The 26,404-nt window shown below is 41.9% G+C and overlaps 1 protein-coding gene across 2 annotated transcripts in view; it reads left to right on the top strand.

Moving 5' to 3' along the window:
* Positions 1-23,101, top strand: part of SH3GL2 (SH3 domain containing GRB2 like 2, endophilin A1) — a 120,195-nt gene extending 97,094 nt beyond the window's left edge. For both annotated transcript variants that reach the window (XM_032214667.1, XM_032214668.1), the window contains exons 4-9: positions 1,856-1,999; positions 3,630-3,763; positions 6,137-6,295; positions 10,306-10,409; positions 18,371-18,495; positions 21,331-23,101. In XM_032214667.1, coding sequence (XP_032070558.1) covers positions 1,856-1,999; positions 3,630-3,763; positions 6,137-6,295; positions 10,306-10,409; positions 18,371-18,495; positions 21,331-21,533 — 869 coding nt within the window. In that variant the 3' untranslated portion in view covers positions 21,534-23,101. The remainder of the gene's footprint in view (positions 1-1,855; positions 2,000-3,629; positions 3,764-6,136; positions 6,296-10,305; positions 10,410-18,370; positions 18,496-21,330) is intronic.
* Positions 23,102-26,404: the final 3,303 nt, after the last annotated feature.

The following is a 26,404-nucleotide window of genomic DNA, read 5'->3' as shown; positions in this document are numbered from 1 at the left end:
ATGCAAGTAGAAAAATAGGAACCACCTTTGGTGGGGAAGTAACAGCGTTCCGTGCACCTTCAGCATTTAGCCACATGACCACGGAGACATCTTTGGACAGTGCTGGATCTTAGGCTTTAAAATGGAGATGAGCATCGCCCCCTAGAGTCGGGAACGACTAGCACACATGTGCAAGGGGAACCTTTACCTTTAGCTTAACCCCAGGTGGCCAAATTTCTGCACCAAGTTATACAACTGTGCAAAACTTTTAATTAGATGTCATTTTATTATACTATTTTTTCCTTTTCCTGATAACGAATTGCTGTATCAAACGATCTGTCTTTTTTATGTAAAGGCTGGTCAAAAACCATAATATAGAATCCTAGCTCTGGAAGGGACCTTGTAGGTCATCTAGTCCTACCTCCTACTCCCATGAAAGAAGATTTTGTGAGCTTTTGTTAGTCCATCCTGGACTAACGGTTACCCAATCTTTTCTTGAAAACCTCCAGTGTACAGCAGCTACAAGTCCAGGGAAAACTGTTCTATTGATTAATTGTTCTCACTGTCAGGAAATTTCTTCTTAGCTCCATGTTGGATCTTTTGATTTGACTACTACAATCAACATTCTCTCAAATCTAGACTGTTCTTATGTGAGAAGGCATTTATCATGCAAAAATAACCCAGCACCCAGGAATTCCCACTTTTCTCCTGGAAATCCTTATTCCACACATTGTCCTATTCCACTCTTCAACCAGGAATTGTGAGAACTGCAGGTTTCTGCAAAGGGGAAGTGTAAATAAACTCTTCCTTTATAATCAGTTGTTCACTGACATTGTTCATCTTCAACCTCAAATCCCATTTAATGGCAAAGGGATGGTGAAAAGTATAGTTTAAATATATGTAAAGGAGACCAGAAAGGTGGCTAGAAAGCAAACCATACTATTCTCTGCCTGGCAACAGCTCTTCGTATTCTCATGAGGTTGGAGTTAAAAGCTGGTTTCTGCACGGTTTAACGTTAGTGTCTCCCAGGTTTATCATTGTATTTTTATTCTATAACTAGCTGATAACCTGGCATTGTCTGGGTATTTATTTATAGGGGGAAAATGTCCAGACAAAACATAATTTCTAATGTTGGATTTCCCCCCTTACCAGATGGAGCCCCCTTGTGGAGTAATGTGAAGCCATTACCATGGCACTGCCATTACCAGCACTCCACTGTGCTGTACAGTAGAAGCCATTTTACGGCAGTACAATAGAAGCCATTTGAAGGCACCACAGGCTGTATCTTTATATGAACACACATCCCGAGGGGTGTTAGGGGTGTCTTACCCCCACAGTATTTTTTTCTAAGGAATAAGTCATCTGTGTACCAAGTTTGGTTAAAGTTATGCTGGAACACACACACAGAGAGAGAGAGAGAGAAAGAGAGGGAGGGAGGGAGGGAGAGAGAGAGAGAGAGAGAGCGCCTTTGTTATATATATAGAAGATAAGAGAAGAGATGAAGCTCATTCTGAGAGAGTTTTGAAATTCAACAGTATCCCTGATGGGAAAAAATAAAATATTGTAAAATTATGGAGCTTCCATAGCTATTCTGGACATGGGGGGAAGAGTAGAGACCATGGTTGTTTCCATCAACATTTCTTTTGGTGAATGCTCTTACATTACCACCATTATAAAAGAGTTTTATCCATTTCTGGGTCTGAAGACTGGTGTGTCATGCCTATCTAGAAGGAAACTAAATTTCCCCATGGCTTAAGAGTGTTTTGTGAGATCTTTCTTTTATATGAGGTTTTTTTAATGTCATTTATAGGCACGACTCACTTTCCAATCAGCCCGGTTTATTGTCTCTGCTGATTAGTTTCCTCTCTGCTTGTAGCCTCCAGAGCCAAACTCAGCATGCTCAACACCATGTCTAAAATTAGAGGCCAAGAAAAAGGACCCGGTTATCCTCAGGCTGAAGCCCTGCTTGCAGATGCCATGCTAAAATTTGGGAGAGAACTCGGAGAAGAGTGCAATTTTGGTAACGTTGGCTTTATTGTGCTTCATCTTTTAAAAGTAATAAAACATGGACTGGGTTATGCCAAATATCAATTGGGTCTCAGGTACAAGAAGGCTAACTGGAATATTCATTTCCCTGCTTTGGTATGCTAGACGTTTCTCTTGTTTGCGGTCCGGTGCGTCGGGATAAAGCACGCCTTTAAACATAAATTGAATTGGGAGTACCCAGTTCAAAGGGGAGTGGTTCTATTTGCTTTTCATTTAGATTCCAAGGTTGGCCTTGTCTAGTAGCTTTTCGGGAATTTAAAGTTATGTTTTTTTTTAATATTTTTTTTTCATTCTTTAGTATATTTTATTTTCATTTTCATTTTCATACACTCACGTGTATACACCATACAGTATTAAACAATAATTGCATCAATTCCTCTTGTCAACAATGCCCCAGAAAATAAAAGCCCAATATACCTCTTCCATTCTTCATACACCTCTTTCTTCCCCCACCCTCCAACTTTCTATCTTCCCTCCATCATCCCCCTCTACGCTACTTCCCCTCCCCCTCTACCACTCCTCTCTCCAGATCCGCTCCCCCCTTCCTTCTCGCCTTCCCCCCCACCCTCTCTCCCATCCCTCTCTACCCATCTTTCTTCTTCCCTACTCCTCCTCCCCTTGGTGTATTTCCACTATATGTTGATGTACTTGGCTTATCCTATGTTTTTTAATGTAAGTCTTCACAAGATGCATGTGGAGAATTTATCAACTAAGAATGGAATGTTCTGGAAAACTCGGGAATATTCTATTGGCTTTTAGACAGTTCTTAAATCTTCTCCTGCCTGTTCTGTCTTAGGGACAGTTCATCAGTTTTAGAAGTAAATTCTCTGAACCAGAAGATGTCCATGGTGTTCCAGACATGGTATTCTGGGTGAAGCAGACCAATCCAGGAAGATTCGGTTCATTGTTCAGCCAAATTTTAGCTCATCTCTAATTCACTACTGAAGTCTCGAATAATAGTTCAGAGCAGTTTATAGTTTGGAATCTCTTAAATTAAAATGCTTCTTCTATTTTAAACAAGTGATTTTAGGGTACATCTCAGAGGTGGTATTCAGCAGGTTCTGACCAGTTCTAGAGAGAACTGGAAGCGGAAATGTTGAGTAGTTCAGAGAACCGGTAAATACCACCCCTGACTGTCCCCCCCCCGCATCTATTCTCTGCCTCCCGTGTCCCAGCTGATAGGGGGAAAATGGCGTTTTGCAGTAACCTTCCCCTGCCATGCCCACCAAGCCATGCCGTGCCCATCATGCCATGCCATGCCCACCAAGCCATGCCATGCCCATCATGCCATGCCATGCCCACTAAGCCATGCCCACAGAACCGATAGTAAAAAAAAATTGAATCCCACCACCGGTTTGGAGCAAATGTAAGCTCTGAATATGAGGCAAGCAATATTTTATTGGGGGGACATTATTCTATTTATTAACCCTTGGAGAATTATATCCAGTGGTCTGATGATATCACTGAGGATGGGGATGAACTTTCTAGGCAGATTTTTTTTTCCTTTGGCAGGTGGGGGTTGTAAGCACTTAAGAAGCAAAAGGGAAAAATATTATTGCATCAATTTAAATTAAAATAAAAGCAATTATGGTTTTTCTTTTTAGGCCCAGCTTTAGGTGATGTTGGAGAAGCAATGAGGGAGCTGTCTGAGGTGAAGGATGCTTTGGATATTAATGTGAAGCAGAATTTCATTGATCCATTGCAAAATCTCCATGACAAAGATCTGAGGGAAATACAGGTATTGTCACAAATAGAATTTTGTGATGGAATCAGCTAGACGTTGCAACAGGAGCAGATCTATTGTGATAGCAGAGATGGTACGGTTTCTGAACTGGCAGGCCCCAAAACCCAGAGCCTCAGTCTTGCCAGGGTTTAGTAAAAACCTGTTGTTCCTTACTCAGCCCTCATAGCCTCCAGGCTCTGGGAAAAGGCATCAACCGCATTGCTTAAATTGCCAGGAACAGAAAAGTATAATTGGATATCATAAGCATAGTGATGTCATCATCTCATGCCATAGTGACCCAGCAGCTTCATGTAGATGTTGAGGAGTGGAAAGAGCATCGAAACATACAACTGTCTGCCTATAATGATTTCTTAACTGATCACATCTACTCCATTAAAAAAAATGAAATCACAATGCATGCCTAGCAATAAAGCTGAAAATTGGGACAATGTAAACTGTCATTATTATATATTTATTGTAGAATTTATTTATTTTTTAAAACTTTAAAAAGTAGGTGCTTTTACTTTCCATTAAAAAAAATCTTAAAAATATTAGCATGGGATACCACTCAGTGAATATGTCAGTCAACATACATACATACATACATATATATTAAGTTGGTGAAATCATGAACACTTTTGTTCTTGTATTTCAGTAAAAAAAATAAGTTTCTGATCTTGGATAATAAGGATTTAGCTTGTTATTCATTTGAACAGCACTTTTAACTTAGTATATTTTCCTTCATCTGGAGAGAGTTCCTTCTGTCTTATGAGCTAGGTGTCAGGGTTCCAAATAACATCCAAAATTAAATCAGAGTCCGAGACAAAGTATTGCTCAAAGTTCCAATTTATTAAGAGAGTCATGTTGGCACATCTGGGAAAACCCGAATCTGAGCTTCCTGGGTTTTCCCCACCCAGTTGAAAGTTCATGATCTTGCCCCCACACCCACAAGTCCACCACATGGTCCAATCTTCTACTGCCATGCTGGCAGTTCCACCCATTCAGTTCCGGTCAGGTGCAGAGGTGTAGAGACAAAGGATGACATTGGATTCTAGAAAGGAATTTTGTTTTGGCTACATAGCATTTTACTCCATACCATCCCCCCTCAAAATTCCCCACAATAGAAACAACATAGTAGAATAATAGAAAGTGTGGCAGGCCAAAGATCCAAAAAGGAATATGGCTGCAGGCCTGACCCTTGGCTTTATTTAAGTCACTCAACAAATTTGTTTTGTCTTACCTTAAAGTAAAGTACTATTTTCTACATTTTTCTCAATTATAAACACTTGGCAATTTTCACTCGTTCACAACTTGTCTAAGATAAGATAAGTTTGTTCTTGCTTGTAAATAAATAGTGCCATTCTTAATTCTTATTAGTATCAAGCTTAGTTAAACTTGGTTTCATAAAAACATTAACCTGGGGTAGTAGTTTAAAAGTGCTGGGAGCGTATGAATTCTAGTCCTTGTCAAACCTGACTCAACTCCATAGTTATCTGTACCTAGTTTCACTTGCTCACAGTGTTGCCAAACAGTGTGGGAGAATTCCTGAGGGTGAAGGGAGGCTATGGAATGCAAGTAAGCCATCGAGACACATTATCGAATAAGGTCAAGTGATGAAGAATGTTTTGACCGAAGCAGACAGCTTTTCCCCAAGCAAAAGAACTGAACTCAGTTGGTGAACTATGAACTGTGGGTAGCCTGGAGGGGAAAGGGGGAGTTACTTATGTGGGCTTTTTTGGGAAAAACCCCTCTCTCTGGAACATTATTCCCCCCCCCCCCGAGATTAGAATGGCCCCCTCTCTAGCACTCTTCCAGAAGGTGCTGAAGACCTGGTTCTGCCAGTGGGCCTGGGGAACTCAGAGTGGGATGAAGCCCATTAAATGGCTCATATGAGATGCTGTTGCAGGGGCAGTGGGTGTGGGGGGTCATTCTAATCTTATTATATTATATTAATTTATTTGATTCTTTTTATTAGTTTTATTGTTTTAAATGAGGTTTTATATTCTGTAAGCCGCCATTGTGAATAGGTGGCAATAACAAACAAACAAATAAATAATAGAAAGGAAAAAAGAAAAGAGATTTTTAAAAGAAAGAAAGAAAGAAAGAAAGAAAGAAAGAAAGAAAGAAAGAAAGAAAGAAAGAAAGAAAAGGCTACACTCTTGATTAATCTAAAGAGCTCGGACTTCCTTTTGTTGAATGTACCAAATGGGATGGTTGACATTCCTGCCTTAGGCACGAAGACAGGTGGGTAAACTTGGTATAGTCACTCTTTCTCAGGCCTAGGAGGAAGACAATGGTCAACTACTTCAGAAAAAGTCATGGTTGATTTTAAGGGGTTAAAAAAAAAAGGATTGATAAAGCTGTTGTTCTTTCTTCACCCTTTTTCAGCACCATCTTAAAAAAATGGAGGGCAGACGCCTAGACTTTGATTACAAGAAGAAAAGACAAGGCAAGGTCCCAGATGACGAAGTCCGCCAAGCACTAGACAAGTTTGATGAGTCCAAAGAGATTGCTGAATCCAGCATGTTTAATCTGCTGGAGATGGATGTGAGCAAATGTCTCTCTCTCTCTCTCTTTTTTTTGGGGGGGGGAGGTATTTTGGACAGGTTTTTTTTTAATTAATAGAAATTCAAACTTGGTTAAAGAGCAAGTTTTTTTGGTTTTGTTTCCCTAGACCCGTGATGGCGAAGCTATGGCATGTGTGCCACAGGTGGCATGCGGAGCCCTCTGTGGGCACACAAGCCATTGCCCAGCTCAGCTTTACTGTACATGCGTGTGTGCCTCCCACAGCCAGCTGATTTTCAAGTCTTGGCTACACATGCGGGAGACACGCACGCATGTGCAGGGGGGGCATGCACATATCCATCATGGTGGGGGGTCATGGGGGGATGCGGTGTCCCCCTCATCCCCTTTTTGGTTTCAGAAGGCTTTAGAGAGGCCTGCGAGACCCAAAACGGGGCACAGGGAGGGTTGCACACATGCGTGGGAGGGTCATAGGAGGCGGTCACACAAATGCATGGGGGGAGGACAGGGTGGTTGTGCACACATGCACAGGAGGCAGGGCGCATTGCATTATGGGTATGGGTGCGCGTGCATACAATTTCAGCACACAAGGACAAAAAGGTTAGCCCTCACTGGCCTAGTGTGTAGATCTGGATTTCAAAGGCAAAATATTACACTGGTGTTTCTCAACCATGGCAACTTTAAGACATGTGGACTTCAACTCCCAGAATTCCCCAGCCAGCTTCTGGGAGTTGAAATCCACAAGTCTTAAAGCTGCCAGGGTTGAAAAGCACTGTATTACGTAACGAAATGAAATGTGGTTTTCCTAAAAGCGTTTTGCGTTTTGGAATTCCAAGGGCAAGATTGTGCAAACATGTTTTGAGGTGAAATTGGCACTGTCAGTAAATTATTCTACTTGCTATCAATTTTCATGTGAATGGCATTTTGGAGGAAGACATAGTAATACTCTTAGACACTGTTTGGACTGAAGCAGAACCCCATGGATCTCAACATAAATTCCAACTCCCTTATGAATTATTTGAATAGTCTTGAATATATTCAACAGTGACTAAAAATACCTGCAGTGAAAATAATGGTGACGTGCCTCAAAAAATTCCTCAAGACGGATAAAATGTCGTATTGTTTTACCCCACTTCAGCTTCAAATAAGTCAAGCTCTAAATAAATTGAATTATATATAATATCTGAACATGCTGGAACGAAATTCAATTAATTATATAGCAGGATCACAGTGTTTCTTGTTCTCGCCTGAAACTGGATATATAGAATTCAATCAAGCTAACAAATTCCAGTCTGGTCAGGCTAAATCCATGTCAATGTGAAGTTTCACATGTTTTCTGGAAAAAGAATGGCAACTATCCCCAAGAGACTATTCCAATTTTGTCTCCAGCTGAAACCCAGAACAATGAAAACGTTCTGGGGATTGATTCAGCCAGACCATCATTCTATACTTTACTAGTGTGGAAAAGTAACCCTTTTTTACAGGTAGACCTCAACGTACAACTGCAGTTGGGAGCAGAATTTCCATTGCTAAGCAAGCTGGTTGTTTAAGTGAGTTGAACCCAATTTTTTTTGGCCATGGTCGTTAAGTGTATCACTGCAGTCCTTAAACCGATCTGGCTTACCTCCTTGACTTTGCATGTTGGAAGCTAGGAAGGTCACCGATGATGATCACATGACCCTTGGAGGATGTAACCATGGTAAGTACATGCTGATTGCCCAGCACCAGAATTTTGATCTCGTGACCATGGGTATGCTGCTACATTCACAAGTGTGAGGACCAGGGGTGGGCTTCAAAAATTTCAGCAACAGGTTCTCTGCCTGGTTGCTGGGTTGGTGTATTCATGGTGGGTGTGGCCTAGTCAGCCTCCTGCCCCACGGCGGGGGGGAGGGGGTGGCGTTTTCGCCTTCCTCAGACTCCAGAGGCTTTCCTTGAGCCTCTGGGAAAGTGAAAACTGCCTCCCCTGGGCTCCGGAGGTGCTCTGTAGTGCTCTGGAGGCCAGAAATGGACCTGTTTCCGATCTTCCGGAACTTCCGGGAAGTCTGTTTTTCCCCCCCTCTCCGAGCCTCTCTGTGGGCCCTGCACTTTCCTCGCATCCAAAATGGGCCGCATGGAGACTCCTGGGAGGGGGACAGGGGGGTCTGGAGGGGCCACCAGGGGTGGGATTTTAAGGTTCTCCAAACCAACCATAATGTTAGCTACCGAACCCGGCTGAACCCGTAGCAGCCCACCCCTGGTGAGGACTGGTTGTAAGTAATTTTTTTCGATGCTGTTGTAACTTTGAATGACCACTAAGTGAATGGCTGTTCAGTTGAGGACTGCCTGCCCTCTGATGTGAAAACATGTTTTTTCCCCATAAGGCTTTGCTTGTAAATGAGCAGGTTTTCACCACCATTGTGTCAAGTACAGGTGGTCCTCAATTTACAACAGTTCATTTAGTGGCCATTCAAAGTTACAATAGCAGTGAAAAAAGTGACTTATGGCCATTTTTCACAGTTAAGACCTTTGCAGCATCCCCATGATCATGTCATCAGAATTCAGATGCTTGGCAACGGGTTCATACTTAAGACCATTGCAACCTTCTGACAAGCAAAGTTAATAAGGAAGACAGATTCACTTAACAACCAGGCTACTAACTTATCAACTGCAGTGATTTACGTAACAGCTGTGGCAAAAAAGGCAAAACTCACTTAACAAAGGTCTCACTTAACAACAGAAATGTTGGGCTCAGTTGTGGTGGTATGTTGAGGACTATCTGTACCATACCTTTAGCAAGAATATATTACCCTGAAGAAAGTATTGCTTTAATGATAATAGTATTACTGTATAGTATTCTGAGATGCAACCTCAGTCAAGGACTTGTTCAGGAATAATCTAAAGCAGGGTTGTCCAATTTTGGCAATTTTACAACCTGTGGACTCCAACTTCCTGAATTCATGCTGGTTGGAGAATTCTGAGTGTTGAAATCCTCAAATCTTAAAGTTGCCAAGGTTGGACATCCCAGATCTAAACACTTCTTTAGCTGGTTTGCAGAACTAGTCTGGTGGAGGACTCCAACATGCCAAGTATATAATGCCTCTGAATTGGCAAGCTAAATTGAATAGGTCATTCATGATGAAAGTTTTCTTTGTGAATATTGGTTTGGACTTTGATTAAATGTATGAATTGTTTTTATTTGCATGTGAACCGCAATAGGTGTATCTTGCACAGTCAGGCTTCTTTTTTAAAAAAATAACCAGACTTGCCACAGTGTATGCATGCATATCAAGATTCTTTTATAAATAAGGCATAATTAAGCTGCATTCAGTGTTTTTGTATATGCACACTTGCTTATGAACGTACATGGCTTGTTAGTTAAATTGAAGTACTTTAGAAACTACCTTTTTGGTAGCCTTCCAGAAAATGTCCAGTAAGAAGTGATATGAACATTAGCTGTCCTTTTTTCTCCAGTTCAAATATTTAGTTCAAATTCCACTTTTCCTTACTCATTGCTTTTTCAGAAACTGAATTCACTACAGAAAAGAGTTGTAATAAGGTTGCTCTCTCTCTCTCTCTCTCCCTCTCTCCCTTCTCTCCTTCCCTCTCCTTCCATCCCTCTCCGTCCCCCTCCTTTCTTCCTTCCCTCCCTCCCTCCATCGCTCTCTCTCTCTCTCTCTCTGTCCTTCTATATCTTCCTTCCTCTGCTTTCTTCCTTCCCTCCCTCTCTCTCCCTCTCCTTCCTTCCTTCCCTCCCTTCTTTCTTTTTCCCTCCCTCTACCTCCCTCATTCTCTCTCCCCCTCCCTCTCCTTCCTTCCCTCCCTTCCTCCTTCTTTCTCTTTTTCCCTCCCTCTACCTCCCTCCCTCTCCTTCCTTCCGTCCCTCTGCCCCCCCCCCCTCTGAGTTGAGGGCTCCATTGCTGGAGGTTTTTTCCAGAAATAGACTGGACAGCCATTTGACTAGGGTAGCAGAAGGTCCCTTCCCTCGAGCAGAGGATTGGGTAGAAGACCTCCGCAGTCCCTTCCAGCCCTGTGATTTTATGTTCTGTTCTTTGCAGGTTGAACAAGTGAGCCAGCTTTGTGCACTAGTACAAGCCCAGCTGGAATACCACAGGCAAGCCTCAGAGATTCTCCAACAAGTTAGTCTCAAGCTGGAAGAAAGGTAGCTAAAATTGAACAGAAGTATTTGGGCACATGTTTTTGATATCGGGTTTGAAAACTGAGGTGAAATTACACTGAGATATGGCTGTGTTGCCTTTTCAATGGGGGAGCAACTTTCCATGGGTTATAGAGAAAAATACATAGAATCATTTAATTTTATTTTAGGGCTGGGACAACAGGGATGAAGTGGCTCAGAGGCTAAGATGCTGAGCTTGTCGATCAGAAGGTCGGCAGTTCGGCGGTTCGAATCCCTAGCGCTGTGTAATGGAGTGAGCTCCCGTTACTTATCCCAGCTTCTGACAACCTAGAAGTTCAAAAGCACGTAAAAAATGCAAGTAGAAAAATAGAAACCACCTTTGGTGGGAAGGTACCAATGTGCTCCTTTGGCGATTAGTCTTTGAAACGGAGATGAGCACCACCTCCTAGAGTCGGGAAGGACTAGCACATATGTGCGAGGGGAACATTTACCTTTACCTACCTTTTAGGGCTGGGACATGATACATTTTGCAACGGCTATTCCAGTGAAAATAGCTTCCCACAGTCCTCCATTGTTCCAACCCACAATTTGGCTGCCTATTAAATATGTAATTTCTAGAATGATGGATGATGTCGTTGCTTTTAGAGATGTACAAAACATCCTATGCATGGAATTATGGACACATACATTATCCCTGTGCATAGGCTTTCCTACCCCCCCCCCCCAATGTGTTTGCTCCATATATTCCCTTGATGGCAAACCTATGGCACACATGGCCTTCATGTTTGGCCATTTCTCCCCCCCTTTCCTCCGGAGAGTGAAAAACAATCCAACACACAAACCGGAAGTTTGGGAACAGACTTCCGATTTGCACATTGGGTCATTTTTCTCCAGAGGCTTCAGAACAGGGTTAGGACTAGAAAGGACAATTAATATAAATCCAACGAAAGGAAAGAGGCGTAAAAGACTTCCTCCCTCTCTCTGTCTCTCTCCCCCCCCCGCACCTCCTCTCTCCCCCCCCCATCAATACAGGGCTCGGTGCTCCTTCTTCACAGCCCGCAGTTGTGGGTGCCTGCAAAGCCAGGCAGGAAAGGAGAAGAAAAGAGGGTGGAAACTCTCCAAGTGTGAGCAAATAAAAAGAAACACCAAAACATTTGCAACTGCTGGGGCTGCAAAACAGGACATCCCCATCTCTTTGCTCCCTGGCATGCTTGGTGGAAGTTCCCCAATCCCCCCCTCTCTCTGTGCCCCCCCTCCCATGGCTCAGAACTGGGAGGAACCTCGCAGAGGAAAAGGAAGAGGTAGGAAAGGGGGGGGAATGGAGGAGAAAGAGAAGGAGAGGGAGAAAGAGAAACAGAGAAAAAGAGAACTACAACAGAGAAGATACTGAGCCCTGATGGGCTTGCTTTTAAGAAAAGGATTTGGGGGCTTGGACTTGGTGGTTCAATAGATCTAAGGGTTAAATAAAATGGCAGAGAGAGTTGGGGAGGGAGAGGTAGAGAATGTCAATTCCCGTGGAAAATGAGAAAGAAAATGTTTCATCCCACAGCAGGGCTGTGGGTCGTGGAAAACAGGAAAGCATCCGGCTTTCCGTTGGATGATCTGCTACTTTTCCTCCTCTATGTTTTTCCTGGCTTTGGGGAGGGGGTCCTTAGGTTGTCGAATGTCCCCCACCCTCAATCGCCCGCCCAACAAAGAGAAGTTCCGAAAGTCCCAGCAAAGGGGGCGAGGAGAGGAAAGGAAGATCCTAAGTTAGAAGATCCCAAATGAAGTTAGAAAGGCTGGGTCCCAAACTGAGGTGGCTTAACTGGGATAGGGGGAATAGGGGGTAGAGCTTCACCAAGGATCCTCTTCTCCTTTCCCCTCCTGAGATCGCCCCCTTTCCCCAAAAAAGCAGAGGGTGTCAGTATTTAGAGGGAGCATCTCCCAACTTCCCCCCTTTGTGTGTCACTCTTTCTCTCTCTCTCTTTCTCCCCCCATTTCTCTCCCCCCTTTCCTTCCTCCTCCTTTTCCTCTGCACGGTTCCCCCCAGTATCTTGCATTCTCCTTGCAAGGAGCAACTATATGGGACATTTGTGGGCTGTTGAAAGTCTTCTTCTTGTTCAGAGAAATATCACTAAGAGCTGATCAACTCACTTGAAGTTAAAATGGCACTGAAAAAAGTGACTCATGAACATTTTTCACACTTATGACCTTTGCAGCATCCCCATGATCACGTGATTTACATTCAGATGCTTGACAACTGACTCACATTTGTGATGGTTGAAGGTCATGGAATCTCTTTTAGTGACCTTCTGACAAGCAAAGTCAATGGGGAAGCCAGATTCACTTAACAACTGTGTTACTAATTTAAGAACTTGCAGTGACTCACTTAAGACTTGTGGTGATAGCTCCTTGTGCACCATTCACCACCTGGGAGCAGTCACTTACCTGCCCACTTATCAATCATCTGGGACTTACAACTTCCTGCTAGCTTCTCTACTGACTTACGTTGTTGGAAACTAGAAGGAGTTGGGAGCACGTTTTCAGTTAACACCTCATGCATCTTGCTTAACAACAGTAATGGGAGCTGCTGCAATTGTTGTGACCAAGCAATGTAGTCAAGTGATATCCCGCTTTGCAACCATATTGCTTTGCAATGGGAATTCTGGCCCAATTACCATAGTTAATCAAAGAGCACCTGTATCGTTACTGCGTTTTGTACTAACAGAAGTATCTGGACTGTCTTCAGGTACAGAACCTTATACGACTAATTTTTGAAATGACTTATATATAGACATCTGCCAAGAAAAGTCATAAAATGGGGTAAAAGTCCCTTAACAAATGTTTTGATGTGTGGTCATATGTTGAGGACTACCTGTATTTTCTCTCTAGAATCTCAGAACGAATAATATCTCAGAGGATCTTAGGGACTCCATGTTTTTCCCCAGGCTGATGAAATATTCTCGACACGTATTTACCTGCACTTTTTGATTTTTTTCTTGCTCACTGACTATGCCCAATCTTTCTGAATTTATTCTGCTTCTCTTTTTCTTGCAGTTGGACTCAAGTGATGTAATGCAATTAGGCCTTCAAAGCCCCATTTTCCAAGTTCTGCTTGGACATTAAAGAAAAGGAAATCATTCATTCCCCTATGAACCAAATAGGGTTCACCTGTCTTTTTTCACTGTCTAGCGATCTTGCTTGGTGGGTTATTTTTTGGATAGATTTTAAATCCTGTTTCAATTCCATATAGTCATGATGTTATATTTCCCTTTAGCCCTGGTCATAATGATTTGGATTAAAATTTCTCTTTTTTAAAATGAATTATTTTCTGAAAATTTCTTCAGGACTTTTGTTAATCGTTTCAGACTATTTTGAAGAACCTCATCCGGAGAGGTGGAGGGGATTCAAGAATTTATAGGCAGGTTAAGTGGTCATTCAGGGCATATAAAGAAATTTAATTTAATTAGGGCCTCCGTCGGAATCCTGACAGTGACATCATCTTGAAATAATTATCAAAAAATAACTGTAACTTGATTTTGCAGGGTTTAAATACTGTAGATAGAACCATAGTGTTTTTCAACTTAAAAATCTTATATTCCTATCCTAAGCCTATCTAGACTTTAACTATCATCTATCACAGTTTAAGGACATGTTGTACAAGTCTGTTGTTTAGTGAAATTATCATGGATTTTGACAAGGTGGCTTCAACCGTATATATTTGCCTATGTGCTTCGAATCAGCCTGATACAGACTTTCTATACCAGAAAAAGGTACTCTTGACATTAACCACAATGGACAAGTCCCCTCTATTGGATTCCATCAATAGAAATGTCAGGAAATTCAGTGAGCTTAGTAATCTGTATAGCCTCTGCCTTCATGGAAATGGGAAATGTTACTTCTAATTCTTTAAGCAGAAACTCAGGTTTCTGTTTAAAGAAAATAGGTTTGTAATAATCAGACCTTCAATAGAGGGTAAATCCTATAAAAGCTATAAAACTTCAAATCCAAGTACTGTGTTCTTTGACAAAAAAGACCAGGTATCTTGAAATATCTCCTGCATGCAACACCTTGGAGTCAGGGCCAAAAACTGATGTTTTTAGAGATTCCCTAAGGAAAGCAATTAGGAGACTTTTCATTCAGAGTTGTGTCTGTCCCAGAGTAAAAAAAAAATCATGGGAAAGTCTCTTTGCCAAAGAACATTAAAATAGGGTTAGAGATAGGAGTAGATTTAGGAATAGGATTACATCTCCTTGGAATCAGGGCTGAAAACTGATGTTATGGATAGATTCTTATAGGCTCTCAAAGATAAAGTGACTCTGACAGCTTTTTGTTAGGACTTCTGTCTGGGCCAGAATAACATGCATGGGAAAATCCCATTGACTATGAAAATGAAACTAGGCGTAGGGTTATGGGTAGGGTTGGGTCTCTTTGGAATCAGGCCCAATAGCTGATATTAGGGGTAGAGTCTTCAAGGTTAAGGGGGATACAGTGGCTCAGTAGCCAAGACACTGAGCTTGTCGATCAGAAGGTCAGCAGTTCAGTGGTTTGAATCTCCAGCACTGTGTAACGGAGTGAGCTCCTGTTACTTGTCCCAGCTTCTGCCAACCTAGCAGTTCGAAAGCATATAAAAATGCAAGTAGAAAAAATAGGAACCACCTTGGGTGGAAGGTAACAGCATTCCATGCACCTTCAGCATTTGGTCATGCTGGTCACATGACCACGGAGACATCTTCAGACAGAGCTGGCTCTTCGGCTTTGAAACAGAGATGAGCACCACCCCCTAAAGTCAGCAATGACTAGCACATATGTGCAAGGGGAACTTTTACCTTTTACCTTCAAGGTTCTCTAAGGAAAGAGAACCTGATAGCTTTTCATTCTGACTTCTTTATGGACCACAATAAAATACTGGGGAAATCCCATTGCCAGTGAAAATGAAACTAGAGTTAAGGATGTCACTTTCTTTAGAAAACCTCTAAAAATCTATCCCTAACATCACTTTTTGACCCTTACTCCAAAAAGAGCTAATCATAACCATAACCCGTTCCTTAACCCTAACCCTAGATTCAATTTTCATTGTCAATGGGATTTTCCCATATATTACTGTGCTCTACAAATACCGTATTATTCAGAGTATAATCAAAAAAGAGGCCGAAAATCTGTGTGCATCTTATGCACTGAATACAGCATTTTTTCCTCCTGAAATCCTGCCCCCTTCACCAAAATGGCAGTGCATAGTTTGTAGGAGGCTTTCAGAGAGCTCCTGGGGGGTGGGGAGGGCAGAAATGAGCGAAAAACTGGCCGTTTTTTGCTCAATTTTGCCCACCCCAGCCCCCAGGAGCACTCTATAAGCTTCCTAATGCTTTTTTTTGACAAAAACCAGGCCCATTTTCGTGAAAAACAGGCCGTTTTTTGCTCATTTCGCCCCCCCCCCAGGAGCACTCTACAAACCTCCTAAGGGCTATTCATGCCCCCTTTTTTAAAAGAACCAGACCCGTTTTGGCAAAAAAGGGCCTGTTTTGGGGAGTTATTTTTTAAAAATTGCCTCTTCAAAACCTTGGTGCATCTTACACTCCAGTGCATCTTATACTCCAAAAATGTGGTATGTCTAAGAAGGCCAGAGGGAGATGAAAAAGGGGATGGAGAACCTCTAAGAATCTATTCCTAACATGAATTTTTGGCCATGACTTCAATGACAGCTACTCCTAAATCTACCCATAACCCTAACTCTAATTTCATTATCATTGACAAAGGCGTTTTCCTATGTACCATGTTTCCCCAAAAATGAGCCCTCCCTGAAAAAATTACAATACAGCAGCAGCCATGAGATGATCATGCTCACCACCTCCTGCACCTCAAAAATAATAAGACCTCTCTGAAAATAAGGCCAAGTGCTTATTTTGGAGGTTAAAGGAAATTAGATAATGTCTTATTTTCGGGGAAACACGGTATTTTACTGTGCTCCACAAACAAGTCCAAAACCAAATCCGTCACATTCTCTTTCCTTACTTAGAGGAAATCTTAAGAATCTATTCCTAAACCAAGTTTTGGCACTGACTCCATTGGGAGCTAACCCTATCCCAGAGGTGGTATTCTGCCAGTTCGCACCAGTTCAGGAGAACCAGTAGTGGTGGCGGTGCCTACCCACCCAGATGTCATCATGGACCTTCTGCGCATGCCCAGACGTGTACGCTCCCGTTACAGAACCGGTAGTGAAGAAAAGAGGATACCATTTTCATTCAGGCTTCTCCGTGGAGCATAGTAACATACATGGGAAAATACCATTGCCAATTAAAATTAAACTAGGGTTATAATTAAACTGATGTTAGGGATAGATTCTTAAATGTTCTCTAAGGAAAGAGAATGGGACAGATTTTCGTTCGGACTTGTTTTTTTATCACAGTAAAATACATGAGATAATCTCATTGACAATTAAAATGAAAGTAGTGTTAGGTTTAGCTTTCCTTGGAGTCAGGGACAAAATTTGATGTTAGTGATAAATTCGTATAGGTTTTCTAAAGGATTTAGGATTTAGGATTTTATTAATATTTATAGGCCGCCCTTTTCCCTGAGGGGACTCAGGGCGGCTTACATAAAATAGGGAGGGGGGGTACAAAACAATAAACATAAAACAATACATAAAAGTAAAATAGTACACAACATTCATTCATCATTCGGGTGGGGACAGATTGTGATCTTTATCCCCAGGCCTGACGGGATAGCCAGGTCTTAAGGGCTGTGCGGAAGGTCTGGACGGTGGTGAGGGTACGAATCTCCACGGGGAGATCGTTCCAAAGGGTCGGAGCTACTACTGAAAAGTAGTGGTTGCCAGTCGACACTGACTGGCAGATGGAACTCGGAGGAGGCCTCCAAGTAAAGAAAGAGAACATGACAGCTTTTATTTTTAAGACCACAGTAAAATTCATGGGGAAATCCCATTGTCAAAGAATATGAAAACTGAATATGAAAACTGAAGGAATTGCAGTCAGGAATAGCTGGGATATCTTAAAATGTAACTATCTGTGTTATTTTACAACGAAGGTAGCCAGTGTCGCCTAAGGTTCTCTTAAGCAGTGAATCAGCTGAACAGTACAAATAAAAAAGTATTACTGAGAACCTTTGTAACTCAGATACTGGCTTTCTGAATAGTTGGGAGATAAATAAATTTGTAGGGCTGAAAATAAAGTCCAACCTGATTCTATATTGGAAAGGTTTACGACCTGGTTTTCCAGCACGTAATGGTCTTAACAAGCAGCCACAGTCAACTCCAGTCCCAGCTTACAATCATCGTCTTTTAATGACCCCATAATCCTTTGCGGGGTGGAGTGAATGGAGCTGAGTGTTTACTGGCTGGATGCCCTTCCTGTTGTCAATGTGGAGTTATATGCAGCAGATATAATCTCAACGTGCCCAGAGAGAGAAATATATGCCTCTACCTAGGATCAAACTCACAGCCTCCTGATTGTGAGGCAAGAGTTCCACCTCTAGGCCACCGCACCACTCCCGGTCCCAGCTTATAATACATACCATAGTATAATACCTCAATGATGTATTCATTCATTCTTCATTGTAAAGGAGAGCCTGTAAGATCATCTTCTATACCCATTGAAATAAATTGAATGTATGGCACTGGTATTTGTATCAAATTCAAGGTATATATCAACCTGGTGAAAAGATAGTTCAAAATAGAAGCCTAAACTAAACTTGTCCTCTGTCAAGGTGTCCAGGAGAATCATTGAATGTGAATCAAATGTTTGTACAATTTATGCATTCTTTTTTTGTGGCAGATCATTATGACATTAATTTTAGGGCCAAAAGAATGAAGATGACTGTGTTTGATAATCAGGCAAAGTTTTACACGATGTACTGTAGTAGAGGTATACTTAATGGCTTGCTTGTAGACTTGCTAATTATGAAAATGCAAGAAAAAATGTTTTCCTTTATTAGTCTTAGTGGATTAGAATTGGATTAGTTCAAATTAGTAACTGCTCATTTTCTAACAGAATAAAAGAAACATCGGTTCAGGCCAGAAGAGAATATCAGCCGAAGCCCCGTATGACCCTGGAATTAAGTGACAATAATCAGCACAATGGAGGGCTCTCTAATGCTACCACTCCTAGGCCTTCAGGTAAGAATGAGAAAAGAGGAGATGAAAAAGAAATGTAAAAGAAAATTTCTGTAATTGTCATAGCTTCGTTGGATCCCGGTTCGGAGGAGCAGAAGTTGGAACTGAAACCATCTGACAGGGATGGCACGGTCCCGTCTGAATGAGTGGAGAGTCCGGGGGATGAGGACAAGGCACTCCCAAAGCCATCTGGCAATTAGGGGAAGGGGGACAGAGCAGGGGTGAGTTCTGGCAGGCACTACTGCTGGTTCGCTCATGTGTAGTGCAATTAAAATTGATCTGCGCATGCGCAGAACTCAAAAACAAAAACAAGGGGAACCGGTTTGGGGGCGTGGCAGGCCTCAGTCACTGCCGTTCCAGCAACCCAAGCCACCAAGCCACTACTGGTTCGGCTGAAACAGTAGGGACCCACCTACCGGCAGAGCCAACCGGATGGGGAGCTGCTTGTTAGGAGCAGATCAGCTACAGAGGGCCAATGGAGATGACTGGCTCCAGACCACCTCTGACAAAGAACAGCTGCCTCCCCTACCCGATCCATGGATGAGAAGAGCACAGTGTGGGGAGGATAGAGAAGGTCAGTGAGGCTGCTCACGAGGAAGCAATCCTGTCCCTCCTCACAAGGAACACCTGGGGAAGGGTGATTTAACCAGACACCAGGGGAAGGTGTATGTTTGCTTTGATGTGCACTTTTCCAGCTTTTGTGAATACTTCCTAGTGACACTTGGACTGTGTTTCTTCACTCTTTGGTTGTGGACTCTGGACTTGGGTCTCTAATTTTGGACAGTTGGACTGTGCTTTGGTTTTTGAAACTCTGGACCTATGTTGTGGACTTGGTACTCAGAGCCAAGGTGGCGCAGTGGTTAAATGCAGCACTGCAGGCTACTGCTAGATCAGCAGGTCAGCGGTTCAAATCTCACCGGCTCAGGGTTGACTCAGCCTTCCATCCTTCCGAGGTGGGTAAAATGAGGACCCAGATTGTTGGGGGCAATATGCTGACTCTCTGTAAACCGCTTAGAGAGGCCTGAAAGGCCTATGAAGCGGTATATAAGTCTACTGCTATTGCTATTGCTACTTGTGGGTATTGTTATTTCCCTCTTTGCCTCATGAGTCAGCTAGGACTTAGTTCATGGCGCCAGAAAATTCAGACTCAGGGAAAACAGGAATGGGGTGGAATTTCACCGGCACCATTGGTGGGTCGTTTTGGCTGAATTAAGTATGCAATAAATGGATTCTACTTAACTTCTGCCTTGCCAGTGTGACTTGGGTCAGAACAGAATTCTTCCTTTCTCTGGAGGCAAGCCTCTGATCCTGGGATCCTTGAGATGCTGGGGCGGGATTAAATGATTTTGAAATATTAGATAAGATTCACGAGATTCACAAAACCATCTGGGGATAGATGATCAGTTATACAGAGATCCATTTCTGTTGTTCCTTCCTTTGATAGAATGTCTTTTATCAAAGGAAAGCCATCTAGGTGGCAGGTCCTTGACCGATATCAAAAAGCTAAGCAAGATTGGGCTAGTTAATATTGAGATGATATTACTGGCCAAATGGAGATAAGAAAAGAGAAGGATGCATTCAGTTGTATCTCAAGAATTTCAGGAGGAGTTAACTTTAATTCCAAGGAGGTTTTTCTATTAATAAAAATCATACTCTGTAAAAGGTTATAAAATTTTAACATCTGGGTGGCTATTAGTCACTGGTAACATTTCATTCTTGCACAAATAGCATTTGCTGTAGTGGCATCTCATTTTCAATTCCATCCAATTATTTGTAAAGGAATACAAATAGCATTATGATCCACAAGGACTGAGAGAATACAGTTAGCTGCTAAATCATAGACTGGTATTGTGATGTTCTTTTAATAATATTTTTATAACATAATGTAATGTAAGGATAATATAACATAATCTAAAATATATCATTTTAAGGTAAGTATTGTAATAATTTACAACAAAGTGAGATGTAAACCAGTTCAAAAAGTAAGCTTTTTTTAAATAGCCAGCATATATTCAGGGCTTAAAATTATTTTAATAAGAGATTCATAAAATAACTGGAAGAATGAAGACTTCCTCTGGTGCTGATGTAAGCATAAACCAGGCATTTAACATTCGTAATCATAGAGACGCGGTAACTCAGTGGCTAAGATGCTGAGCTTGTCGTTCAGAATGTCAGCAGTTCGGCAGTTCGAATCCCTAGCGCCATGTAATGGAGTGAAAGTCCGTTACGTTACGTGTCCCAGCTTCTGCAAACCTAGCAGTTCAAAAGCATATAAAAATGCAAGTAAATAGGGATTACCTGTGGTGGGGAGGTAACAGTGTTCCATGTGCCTTTGGCATTTAGTTATGCCAGCCACATGACCACAAAGACGTCTTCGGACAGCGCTAGCTCTTTGGCTTTGAAACAGAGATGAGCACCGCCCCCTAGAGTTGGGAACGACTAGCACATATGTGTGAGGGGAACTTTTACCTTTACCTAATGTAATAATAATATAACATAATATAAAATATATCATTTTAAGGTAAGTATTGTAATAATTTACAACAAAGTGAGGTGTAAACCAGTTCAAAAAGTAAGTTTTTTTAAAAATAGCCAGCATGTATTCATGGCTTAATGTTATTTTAATAAGAGATTCATAAAATAACTGGAAGAATGAAGTCTTCCTCTGGTGCTGATGTAAGCATAAACCAGGCATTTAACGTTCCATAATCATAGGTATCACAATGACTCTGTTTTCTGTTGTATTTATTGCCCGTTCAGTATGCAGTGCTGGGTCTTATAATTGCCTTTAGTAAGCCCCACGTTTCTCTCTTTTATCTTTTTTTTCTTTCCACGCAGGTGGCGTGGCTATGGATCAGCCGTGTTGTCGAGCTCTGTATGACTTTGACCCTGAAAATGAAGGAGAGCTCGGTTTTAAAGAAGGCGATGTCATCACCCTCACTAACCAGATTGATGATAACTGGTACGAAGGCATGATTCATGGGCAGTCTGGCTTCTTCCCCATCAATTATGTGGAAATTCTTGTTCCTTTGCCTCATTAGGGTAGCCCATCCATCCTGTCAAAATTACTGTTTCTCCTAAATAATAATATTTTAAAAAAAGTAATTTGTTGGTACCACTGCTTTTGAAAAAAATTAAGAAAATCAATAAATGAAATGGCTGCTTATTCCACATCACAACTGTAAACTGCATTGGCCCCACGGATAATATTTGATTTTTTGTGTCACCCTGCTGCAGAGTAGTGATGTGTGATATTTTCTTAAGGCCGGACACGTGGGATGTCCAGGTTACTACAGAGATGTCTTTGCACTGTTGGGATGAGAGGATGTGCCAATTAATGGTGCAGGTCTTAGTATTATGGAAAGAAAGCAGCTGAGTGATTGGGTAAGATAAAGCATATTGACATTATATCATTATTTTCTTCTCTTTCTACAAAGAAGAGGAAGGGGGGGAAACCACGTCCTTGGACATTCCATCTTTCCCTATCCAAACAGCGGGGACACATCAGCCACTCACTGCGCTGTATTTGCTATATTCCAGGTGTGGCAGAAGGTATCTAAGGAATCTATTAGTAGATTTTGTATGTGTGGACAATTGTGTTTTAATTCACAATTGTTTAACACTAGCAACAACAACAGCAAAATTCTGCCTAAAATTGCTGACGTGAGGAGAATTAAGGGTACCCAGCTGTCATTTTAAAGTGAAAGGGTCCTACCGACTGCTAGTGCTCAGAACAAATTCTTTTGCTTAGTGTGCTCAGAGGCTCCTTGTTTTTTTTTTTTTTTAAATCTAAATGTATTTAGCTCTTACCTGGCTCTGGTTGGTGAATCTGGGGTTCTAGTTAAAATAATAATAATAATAATGCTAAACTTTTTAGTCTGCCAGCCCCATTTTAGATTGTTAATTCAAGAGCTGTTCAATATCCAGGTTACTTAAAGGCTTTTTAATAGCATCCAAAAGTTAAAGCAGGGAAGATTAACTTTGGACGTTAGCCTATGTGCTTGCTTAGAAAACTTAAATATTAAAAGCACAATGCCAGCAGAAGTCACAATCATACTTGGAGAAAACATTTTAAAAACAACATTCAACTCCTTTTACTTTGTGTAAAATCTAGGCATAAGAAGCATAATTTTAAAACGTCATGAGCCCTTTATATATTTACTAATAATAATAAGCAACGTACACCATGTAGTTTTATTTTCATCTACCTTGTGTTCTTTGAACATCATTTGTGTATATTCTGCCCTCAGTGAGGACTAAATAATAACAGATTTTTGTGTGTATGTGTGCTTAGGAATTATAGTGACACATAGTTACATACACAAACACATTTCAATTATTTTTCTCTCCATGCTGTCCTCTATGCATTTATGTACCACTTCCTCCAGTTGGGGTGTAAAATGGTGTCTAGCTGGTTTATTGTTGTTTCATTTGAATTACCCAGAATTCTGTTTCTCTATATAAATCTGTATATAAACCTTGTGCTGCTTCAGATGTGCCACTTCAGTATTGGACCATGTGAAATGAAGGCAGTCCTTTTGCTTTTCATGTATAAACTATACCATGAACAGTGTTGCTCTTTCAAATAAAAATGCTGATTGACAAGCCACAATGGTTATGTTTGCATTTTCTTCATTAATATTTGTGTTTAGTAATACCAAATAGCTGCAGTTTTCTATTCAAGATACTATAAGTAGGGGAGGAGTTCAAAAATTTCAGCAATGGGTTCTCTGCCCAGTTGCTGGTTGGGCGTGGCCATGGTGGGGATGGCTTAATTGGCCTCCTGCACCATGGTGTGAGGGCGTTTTCGCCTTCCCCAGGCTCTGGAGTCTTTCCTTGAGCCATCAGAGGTCTTCTGGAGCTCCTGGGAGGCCCATTTTTCCCCCTCCCTAAGCCTCCACGTGGGCCCTGCACTTACCTTGCATCCAAAATGGGCCGTGTGGAGACTCCTGGGAGGGGTGGGGTAGGGTGGGCGGGGCTGGGTGGAGCCAGCCAGGGGTGGGATTTGGAGTTCTCTGAAACAGCCGTAACGTTAGCAGTAGCAGCCGATCCCTGACTATAATAAATCTTTTGGTTAAGACAGCAATTGGGGCCAGGACTGCCATTGTTAAGTGATGGGATCATAAAATGTGAAGTCATGTGAATGGCTGCGTGCCTTTCCACCATAGAGCAAAACACGTCCTGCTGTATGGCCGTAGTGCGGCGGCATGCACTTTAAAGTGACGGAGCACCTTTCCGCCATAGAGCAAAACACGTCCCACTGTTGCGCTGCGGCCATACAGTGGGATGTGTTTTGCTCTATGGCGGAAAGGCGCACCGGCACTTTAAAGTGCATGCCGCCATACCACGGCCATACAGCGGGACCTGTTTCGCTCTATGGTGGAAAGGCGTGCCGGGACACGTGTGAAAATAAGAGCAAGATACAAAAACATAGGAATGAACCAGATCTACCCCTTTCCCAGCAACAGCTCAGCTCTTCTCTGCGTCCAGCCATCCAGTGAGCAGTCCAAGCTAGGCCCCACAGCAATGCATTGTAAGACAATTAGGATACTTGTCTTGTAGGTGAAGGGTGCACATCTTTCATCTAAACAGCTCCCATAGAATCCAGCAAATAGACTACCAAACCAATTTGGGCATCTCTCAAGCTACACCTCTAAGCACATCTGGCAGCTGTTCCATTCAGCTCCTGGGTAGGAGCCACCCATTCTAGTCTGCCACCAAAGAAGCTGCTGTATTTCACTGAGCGATGGGGTCCATCCAGAGATCCAGTGGGATGTCGGGGGGAAAAGACTGCCTCACCAGCCATAAACTTCGCACGTCACTGGTGTGAACCATGAGATTGCAGGAACGATCAAGAAAATGATTCAGAAAATATATTCAACATACTAAAACTTAGAATAGCAATCTTCTTGAAACAATTGAAGGACAAATTCACATTCTGTTTGGAGAGCCACACTGCACAAGTTACACAAGACTGTTGTCAAGGGAGCAGATGCACAAAAATCAGAGAATAGAGGAAAGCTATAATTCAGTGGTTAAACGGACAGAATTGTGTTAAAGTAACATTCTAGCCCCATCCCCACATTAAATTGGATCACCTTTTTGCTGTGGAAACACCAAAAAGATTAATTGACCCAATCAACAGACTCTATTGGCATTACAGCTTAGTCCCAAACAAGCCCGGTTGTGGTTAAACTAAGCTAACTTCAACCATGTTTGAGGAACATGAAAGTCCAATTGCTTTGTGTCGCACTCTGGTCCTCCAAGAAACAGCTGGAGGCATAGAGCAGCCAAACACATGACTCCATCCTAAATCCTGATGGACTTCAGCTGCTAAGTCAGGTCAATAGGCTAGTGGATTTCTCTGACCCCAAAATGTGACTTTAAATCCCATTTAGTCTGGCTGTACCTATACCAAAACTGCCACTAAGATGATTTAGCTGAGTGAGTGGCTTCAGTGGAATAAATGTTTTGTGAGAAAAAGGGTAAATGTTTTTGGACCACATAATACTGCAATCAGGATTTGAGATATCTGTTTCTCTATTATAGATAGAGCAGTAGTGGGATGCAACTCTTTACTACTGGTTCTGTGAGTGTGACTTGGTGGGTATGGCTTGGTGGGCGTGGCAGGGGAAGAATACTGTCAAATCTCCATTCCCTCCCCACTCCAGGGGAAGGTTACTGCAAAATCCCCATTTCCTCCCTATCAGCTGGGACTCAGGAGGCAGAGATTAGATAGGGCGGGGCCAGTCAGAGGTGGTAGTTACCAGTTCTCTGAACTACTCAAAATTTCCACTACCGGTTCTCCAGAACTGGTCAGAACCTGCTGAATACCACCTCTGAGCTAGAGGATACCTCTTTTTCTTCATTTAGCAGTTGATCTACTCAGCATGAAGACATCCAATCTTCCATGACCCTCTATAAACTCCACCAATAGAGTACTACCTATCAGTACATCCTAAGTCAATTTTCAAGTTCATCTATAGTATGGTGAGCATATTTCTTGGGTGTGGGGAGGATGGACTGGAAAGGGCAAATCTGAAAGAGAATAAACAATTTAATTCCTATGTTGATAACTTTGCAAAGGACAATTCCAGAGCCAACCCCCCCCCCCAATCTTATTGGAATGAAAATATCTAACATTAACTACCGGTACATATGTAAATTTATGTTAAAAAGACAGTTTCATTTCCATATTTTTTCTCATGAATAAGAAAGACTGTGCATTAAATTAAATGACCAAAATAAAGGACAAAAATGAGTTTTTGAAACCTAAAAGCAGCTTTCCGCAATACAGAACTATCCTTTGTTATAAAGATTTATGGCCCTGTAGGAACAGGATAATTTAGAACACCAACAACATAATACTATCTTTGTAACTTCCAAAACAGCTATAACCATGCCTTTTTTGTCTTTGTGTCATTCACATCAAACAAGTAAAATAGCTATTGGTTGTTTTATAAATTTCACTAACACAGTGTAACTTATTCCAAGTTGAAATAAGAGTATTTGGGTAACAGGCCAAAGTTAGATTTATAGATAGTCCTCATTTTACGACCACAATTGAGCTCAAAACTTTGGTTGCTATGTGAGTCTTCTGTAAAGTGAATTTTGTCCCATTGTATGACCTTTCTTACCCCAGATATCGAGTGAATCACTGCCATTGTTTAGTAACACAGCTGTTAAGTGAATCTGGCCTCCCTATTGACTTTGCTTGACAGAATGGCGCAAAGGGGGATCACATGACCCCAGGATGCAATGGACATAAATGTGAGTCAGTTGCCAAGCATCAGAATTTTGATCACATGAACACGGGGAGGCTGCAATGGTTTTAAGTGAGCTTATCGATCAGAAAAGTCAGCAGTTCGGCGATTTGAATCCCTAGCGCCAGGGAGTGAACTCCCGTTACTTG

The sequence above is a fragment of the Thamnophis elegans genome, chromosome 3 (genome assembly GCF_009769535.1).
Source record: "Thamnophis elegans isolate rThaEle1 chromosome 3, rThaEle1.pri, whole genome shotgun sequence".
Taxonomy (NCBI): domain Eukaryota; kingdom Metazoa; phylum Chordata; class Lepidosauria; order Squamata; family Colubridae; genus Thamnophis; species Thamnophis elegans.
The sequence above is the reverse complement of the archived record's forward strand: the minus strand, read 5'-3'. Positions and strand labels throughout refer to the sequence as shown.